We start from the raw sequence: 7,781 nt of genomic DNA on the forward strand, positions 1-7,781 counted from the left end.
CCTCCCTGTTTGGATGTCTTGCTTCAAGCCCACATACTGTAGCAGGGCTGGAGAGCATCTCTGTGGTCCCAACTCCAGCAAATGTGATGTTCCCCTTGTGCTATTACCCTCACAGCCAGCTGGGTCTCGAGCTGCCTGAACAGGGATGCTTTGTTCTCAGGGGCCAAGGGCTGACTAAGGTCATAGTTCTTCTGTGACTTAAGCAAGACAACTAAAAGGCTGCGACCAAGGCTGGCTCAATAGACATTCCAGATGATGGGGAAATCTTTCCTGGGAAATGATGAGATTCCAGCAGCCCTCAGCTTCCTCATTCACACCACCTGAAATCAATCCAAGCAGGACACTATGGAAATTACCCCAGACAGGTAAAATTTTCAGGCCTGTTCCAGAACAAGGTTGAGCAGAAGAAGGGAGAACTGTACCGTAGGTATTATACATAGGAAATATGCAGTGTTTCAGGGCACCGTTTTTTCTCTTTTATCTGTAATTCAAGGTCCTTTTTTTCACAGACCTTTATCATTAAAGTCACTGAATCTACAAGCTATTGTCATAGAAACATCTGAAAGAATCTGATTTTCACACATTATAATACCAAGTCACAGAGTGGAGGCTTGGCCAGGGGAGATGCAGTTTAGCCAGAAAGCTGGACAATAAGATAGGATGGGGCTGTAGCTATCTGAACTACTGTCCAGGAAGCCATGGAAACCCACAAAGAGGTGATATGGTTTCTGGGTACGCAGCAAGCACAGTGCTAGCTATTACATTAATGCTTCTTTTTTATTTCCTTCTCCCAGCTGCACCAGAATAATCCATGGTGCAGTTTTCATGCAAAGATGACCATCAAATGGCTGATGGGTTTCTCACTGTACTTTAAAAAAAAAGAAAAAAAAATCAGCAAAATTAAGATCTAAAAGTTGTTGGGTGCAGGGGAGTGTGTGTGGTTGCTCTGTCCCTGCAATGCTGATACCCCCAGTCACAGAGCTGCTGAGAGGAATTGAGGCAAAGGACTCAACCATGTGAAAATATTAACAGGATCCCTTGGCACAAATACTCAAGCTGGTCTCAGCATCCACAGTCCTGAGCACAAGTTGGGGACAATGTCACATCTATGTTCCCATATACGTCTAGAAAGGAACAAGATACTACTTTAAGTTAAGGAATATTTAAGTCAGCTAGATGGATTCACCTTGAACTGAAATTTGCTCAGGACCATTCACAAGACTACACAGCCTCCCATTCTCACCCAGCCCTGCTGCCCCCCTCCCTTTCACAGGGCTTTGGCCATCTGGATTTCTTTCACTTCATCCACCACCACTACCCAGCCATCAAATAAGGAAGAAAAATGGTATTGACTTTTGTCATTATTTATTACAAATTAAATTTTGCAAATTACTGTCTAAAAAAAAAAAATCAATAGATTTAAATAAATATACAGATTTCAGGATGCTACATATGGCATGTGTGCAAGAAGTCACTTAAAGATGAGACATTATACACACAAGGAGATATACATAGTACTTTACAGCAGTAGTTTTATTTTAAATTACTAGGCTCACATTAAACCATGTGCAAAGTTTCCTCTGGAACAAACCCTTTCAGGATTTTATTTTCGAATGACTCACACCTTCAGAAGGTCAAATATAAAAAAGATTCTCTGCAGCTTTGGGGACCAAATGATTAGTCAGCTGTTTCATTTACGATACAGTCAATTGGTCTCATTTTTCCCCCATCTAGGGCTTAAAGCAAAATCAACAAAGTAGTCTGTACGTCCAATGGGACTATACGTGCAACAGCCACAGATTTTGGTCCACCAACAACTTCAAGCAGCCTTTTTAAATGCTCGTGTGTAATACTGGACTGGGCAGCAAGGGGGACCCAACAGCGGTTCCAGGAGAACATTTATCTGCACTAACCAGATGACAGCTGCAGCCATGATTTATAATAGAAGTTAATCCGCCCAGGCAAACAAAAGTGCATCTGTGATATAGCTTCGGAGCCTTAAGATTGTGTTTGCCTGCAAGATTGCTTTCTAGGTCTTGGGCTCAGTGTTTTTCCCAAATTATTCCTTTCCTCCTCTGGGCCAGCAGCACCATGCTGCTCCGTGGCTGGGGAAGCAGCTGTGATCCTGGCATGGGTTTAAAGCCGAGCCTTTCTTCTAAAGCTGCACAGACAGTACTGTGCTCTCTTCTTACCAATCCTTTCCTTCACATCAACCCCACCTGGCTGCCCCTTGACTAATGCATTCTCTATTCAGGTTACACTTCTTACAGTGACATGCTATCCATACACTGGTGATTTATTATAGAGTCCGACTCAGAGATCTGATCTAAGCGAAGCAGCAAGCAAGACTTTGCATGCTATTTTCCCACCACCCATCTTCTCTGACCCTAGCTTTTCCTTTCAGGCAGAGCTGAAAGTAAGCTTGGGATATTAGGTTTAGAGCTGGAAGTACTCTACCCCGCTGAGGGTATGTCCATGGGGATGAGACAGATTCACAGCACTGAACTCATCCAGACTAGCAGCTCAGCTCTGACTGGGACCCAGCGGGGCTCCCTCCCTCAGGCTACGTGGGGTCCCTGCAGAAATACAGCTCCACTTCAGCCCCCCACCCCTGCTGCTGCTGCGCCTGATGGCAGGGGTCATGCTTGGCTTTGATGCCAGCTCCAGTATAAGCAAGCTATCCTCCACCTATACAAGAGCCACTTAAGGATGGCCCTTCAGTGAATTTCTCAGCCAAAGAATGCCACTGACTACTCAGTCGGCTTTCAGGCTTCTAGATGATATATATATATATATTTTTTTTTTTGTTTAATACAAACTGGGAGCTGTTTTACCATGGGAGTCTCATTCATACGCACATCGCGCTGTCTGACAAGTAAGAGAAAAAAGTGCAAAGGTGGGCTCACGCCGGAGGCAGTTTACCCCCCATCTACAATGACCAGCCAAACCACCTCTGAACGGGGCCAAGCTGGACCTGTGCTCAAACATGCCCCAGAGGCAGAGCAGGCCAGGCCAGTGACGGGGGCCCAGTGCCACCAGGTCCAGAGCTGCACAGAGCAGCCTGGTCTGTGATTCAACCGCCCAGCGCGGGCTGACCCTCTGCCCAGGACTCCAGTGCAGAGTTAAGCTAGTACTCCTCCAGCAAGACCCTTGCCTGATCCAAAAAGGCACAATTCAGCTCCACGACACATCTATGACTGTATAGAGAGACAGTTTTCCCTTTACAACAGTCTCTGGAGTGCATGCAGTACTGGTACATGCAACAGGAGCATGAAGACTTCAACTTCTTCCCCCTTCCACTCATGGCCTTTCCTTCAGCTCTAACTGCCAACAGCGGAGTTAGTGGCACCCACAGGACTCCAAATTCTTCTGGTGAACTTGGTATGCACCTGTTTCTTATCTCTTCTTCTTCCAGATGTTCTTCTTCCAAGGCAAAACTGTTGGCTGTGCATTCCTCCGAGAACGGTGCTGACGGTTGCCGAACTGCAGACTGGAGACAGCAAGATCCCTGCAAGCAAGAGAGACACAATGTTCCTTCTACAGTTCATTTTCCTGCTACTCAGCAACAACCCATATTATGGTATTTATCTACCCCTCACCAAGATTTATTTTGGGGAAGAAGATGGGAGAAGGAAGAGGGGGAATTTCTAGCTGCAGCTGTATTAAGCCACAGTGGAGATCCATCCAGCCCAACATCCCCCTTCCACCAGTGGCCGGTGGCAGAGGATTCAAGGATTCCTGCAGCAGGGCATAACCCAAGTGGTGCTTCCCCAGATCTGCCTTTCAGAAAGCGTTGCCATTGCATCTGATTAACTGCCACCAATAGACCAACCCTCCTTCAATTTGCCAACTCCCTTTAACTCATTTACACTCCTCGAGGCCACAGTCTCTTCCAGCAGTGAGTTCCACAACTCACTGATGTGATGTGAGAACAGCTGTTTCCTTTGGTCCAAAGTTGCTATCCAATCAATCATTTGCCTACATGATGCCACCTCTTCCCCCCTTCTTGTACATCATCCATTTCCCTGTTCCATATCAGAGGAACTTCCTACTTTAATCAAGAGTTACATCTTATGTAATATTCCTCTAGTTTTGGAAGGACACAAGCAACCCTGGATCCATCAGCTGTTAGCCTTCAATTCTACAGAGAGTAGAAATAGTCAAGCCTACTCATTTAAAAGGAGACAAGAGGGGGAAGTCAGGTCAAATCCAAGTGGTAACTGCAGTGTGGGGTCACAACCGCAGATTTTAAAGTGCTTACGAGGGACGTTCAAAGTGGGTTTAAGTGGCATGCTCACCTGAGAGCTCTCAGCAGGCCTCCTTCGATTGGAAGGAGGGAAGGTCTCATGCCACTGCTCTGCGGAGACTTCAGTGATGCTCCAGAGTTCACTGGGAGCTTCAGACTCTGGAGGTACCTAAAGAACAAGATGAGATGCATGAACCACTCACATCCAGCCACGCTATGTTAAGCACCAGCGGGAGTGTTGTTCTAACATCACCAGTGACAGAGTAAGACAGTTGAATGCAAGTTTTTGAAGGGTTAATTGCAGCTATTTGAGAGCTATTCATGGCTCACTTTTACTGCTGTCCTCTTTTGTCAGACTTCGGTCTATTCACAGTCATGTTTAATGATTGAGGATTTTAACTATTGCCTTGCTATGAAATTAATGACAGGTCTCTACAATGACTTTGCAGCCCGCAGTGTAAATGCTCCTCTATGCCACTGTCTGAAGCAAGACAACTGACATCCCACATGCACTATGAAAAGATCCGGCCACAGAAAATATTTGACTTCCAAGTCCCAGCTCACAGCACTCCTAGTCTCCTGCAGCCTCTTCCACCTGAGCTGTGCAGGAGATCCGGGTGTCCCAGAGCTTCACACCCTCTGCTTGTCCCTCTCCCAGAGTGTTGCCAGCTCCTCCCTTCCCACCAGCACACCCAGCACTTCCTCAGCCTCCTGGCAGCTGGAGGGATGAAGGTAACATTGCTTCATATCAGCTAGTAAAGAGGCTATTGTATAATAAAAACACCCTAGTGACACTTTGCCAGGGCCTCTTGGGAGGGGTATGAAAGCCACTAGACAAGTTCCAGCTGTTTGCAAAGAGCTGCGCAGCCGTTCCTGGGGAGGCTGTAGAGTTACTCCAGCTCCTAAGCTTGGACTGCCTGCTTGCACCCTCGCCGAGCAGCCCCCAGAGACATCCCCAGGACCCCCTTGTCTTACCCAGGCTTCGCCTGGCAGAAGGTGGCACAGATGCTGTCCCTCGAGTGCGAGCACTCGCACCTGCTGAGCGATCTCTTGCGCCGCCTTGGCGGGCTTCCCAAGCCATAGGGAGCGGTGTGTCTGTTAAAAAGAAAAGAAATCAGCTATGCAGCTAACTTTTTATTAGCCAACAGGTTTATAACACTGTCCTGGGAGGCAGCCAAGACAGTGCCAGGATAATAAAAGACTCATCTATAGACATAAGGTGAAAAGGTCACTGATACGTCTAAGCCTTTAAACTCCAGCTCCTCTCCCACCTACCACTGTTTTCCCCACCCTACCCCTCCCAGGGAGATTGCCAGTATGTGCTGGGTTGTGAGTGGAATTTTCTCTCCTTTCAGCAGCCCAAGTGCCCGTGCAAGGGTCGCCACATGGGCCGGGTGAGCTGGCAGTTCACCTGTGGCAAAGCACACGAGGAGCGTGGCTGCCCCGGTCCACCAGCCCCAAGCAGCCCGTTTCTCAAGCACAGAGGTGTCAGGGCTTCCCCCCCCCCCCCATGGGTTTTCACACAGAGGACATAGAACAAATCAAGACGTCTTGGGGCCATAACAGGTTCTTCTGATCACAGCATGCTTTCAGAGCTGTTAGCACATTCCCACTCCATCTTTGATCTCAATCTACTCTCCCAGAGGGTTTAGGATTGGCAGTGACTGCAACTCTTCTCCGAGCAAGCAGTGAGTTGTAATTGCACGTTAGCAAGCATGATTATAACCACACCTGAGTACATGTGTTTTGCTACAGTGTGATGGCCATTGGTCTGAAACTGCTCGGAAAGCTGCTTTAGCTTTCTTGAGGGCAGGACTTGGCAGCCACAGGACTTCAGTGCCAGCCCACCACTGTCTCATTAACAATACTGGCAGTCAGCAGTCTGAGTTACAGTTCACAAGCGGGTAGAGTAACTTTCTGACTTGCAGCTATAACATCCCGGTGTTGCTTTTGGCTTGCAGAGGTACGAACTTCAGAAAAAGATGAACCCGTGAGGAAACAGCGCCCTGTGCTTTCACCCCGCTCCCCTGTGGGTTGTACTGAAACTGCTGAGCAGAAGCACAGCTTGTCCCTTTCTAGATGTTGGAAAGGGCTGGACTTGCAGTGCTCTCCGGAGCAGGTGCTGCAAGAGCCTTGTAGGACTGGGATCTTTCTCACCTTCCTCTAATCTAACCTCAGAAAAGTACAATCACTTACTCATCAACAGAGCCACCCCCCACCCCCCCCCCCCCCCACGCCCTGGAAGCTCCATGCATGCTCACCCAGGTGTGTTGACCCAGATGATATCCAGGTGACAGAAGTAAATGCATTCCTTATCCAGCCAGCTGTTGCAGGAACATCGCTTGGTCCTCGGGTGCGCAGCCAGGTGGGACTCCAGCGGCGGGTGGCCCCCACCTGCGGCAGAAGGAGGGAGGGATGAGTGGCAGGCTCGGTGCAGGGCGCTGGAGTGCCCGCCGGGATGTCACCCCTGCATTCCACCCCCGGTCAGGATCACGGCACTTGCAACACGCCGGCGGTTTTGCAGGAGGTGCAGCCTCGCCGATTTAGGCTGCGGGCTCAGCCAGGACTCGCATAACCCCGGCAGCTTGCAGGGGCGACCCCCCCGGAGGAGCAAGGGCGCAGCGAAGCCAAATGCAATGCCCCCCACACCCCCCACCCCGGACAGCCCACGCAGCCCCACTCCCTCAGCCGAGGGGGCGCAGAGGGGTCCCCCCCGCCGGGACAGGCACCCCCGGGGCTCACCGTCTTCCAGGAGGGCGCAGAGGGCGAGCGCCAGCAGCACGGCGCCGGCGGGGGGGCTGGCCATGGCCGCAGGGTTCGCCTCCGTGGGGCTGGAGAGACGTGGAAGCTTCGGGGGGAAAGTTTTTTCTCCCCCTTTTTTTTTTTTTTTTTTTTCCCCCCCCCCCCTTTTCTCTCCCCCTCGCCTCTCCGTGCGCTGCCGCGATGCGTCTGGAGCCGGCGGGCGCCTGGCAGGTGCTTTATAGCCCCGCCGCCGCCGCGTCACGGCCCCGCTCCGCCCCGCCGCGTGGAGCGGCCGCGGGGGAAACAAGCGGGGCGCGGGCACGCGTGGGGGGCGGCCCCTCCGTGGGCAACCGTGCCCGTACCCCCCCTTCTATCCGCCCCCCCGCCAACCCCGCGCCGCCCCGCCGCCCGCTCCTCAGGCTGCGCGAAACACGCGTGGGCGCTTCTGTCTCCCCACGCTGCGGGAAGCCTGTGCAGGGAGAAAGGTGGCGGGGGGTGGATGCAGCGGAGGGCGACGTGGGCGGGGGTACCCTGTGCTCGGGGGGGGGTGGGGTGGGTATGTGTGTCTCTACCCCCGGGGGGGTCCCGAGTGGGGCCTGCTCACGCCCCGCGGCGTGGGGTCGGAGCCTGCCGGCAGCGAGGGAAGGCAGGAGGTAGTTTGCAGCCGCCGCCGGCAGATGGAGCGGGAGGGGTGCGGGCAGCCGTGGGAGCCCGAGGGCCGACTGCCCCACGCGTGGAGCAGGCGCTTCCCCGCAGAGGGTCCCCCAGGCTGCCGCAGCCCCACGCTGCTCCT

General features: G+C 51.8%; 1 protein-coding gene across 1 annotated transcript; it reads right to left on the reverse strand.

Annotated features, from left to right (window-relative positions):
- Positions 1-1,417: 1,417 nt before the first annotated feature.
- EDN2 (endothelin 2) lies at positions 1,418-7,181 on the reverse strand. The gene is made up of 5 exons (XM_042793711.1): positions 6,989-7,181; positions 6,508-6,640; positions 5,222-5,341; positions 4,299-4,415; positions 1,418-3,508 (listed from the first exon to the last, which is right to left on the reverse strand). The coding sequence occupies exons 1-5, from the start codon at positions 7,050-7,052 to the stop codon at positions 3,397-3,399; spliced, it is 546 nt and encodes a 181-aa protein (XP_042649645.1). The 5' UTR covers positions 7,053-7,181; the 3' UTR covers positions 1,418-3,396.
- Positions 7,182-7,781: the final 600 nt, after the last annotated feature.

The sequence above is a fragment of the Tyto alba genome, unplaced genomic scaffold (assembly GCF_018691265.1).
Source record: "Tyto alba isolate M040663 unplaced genomic scaffold, T.alba_DEE_v4.0 Super-Scaffold_20, whole genome shotgun sequence".
Classification (NCBI taxonomy): Eukaryota; Metazoa; Chordata; class Aves; order Strigiformes; family Tytonidae; genus Tyto; species Tyto alba.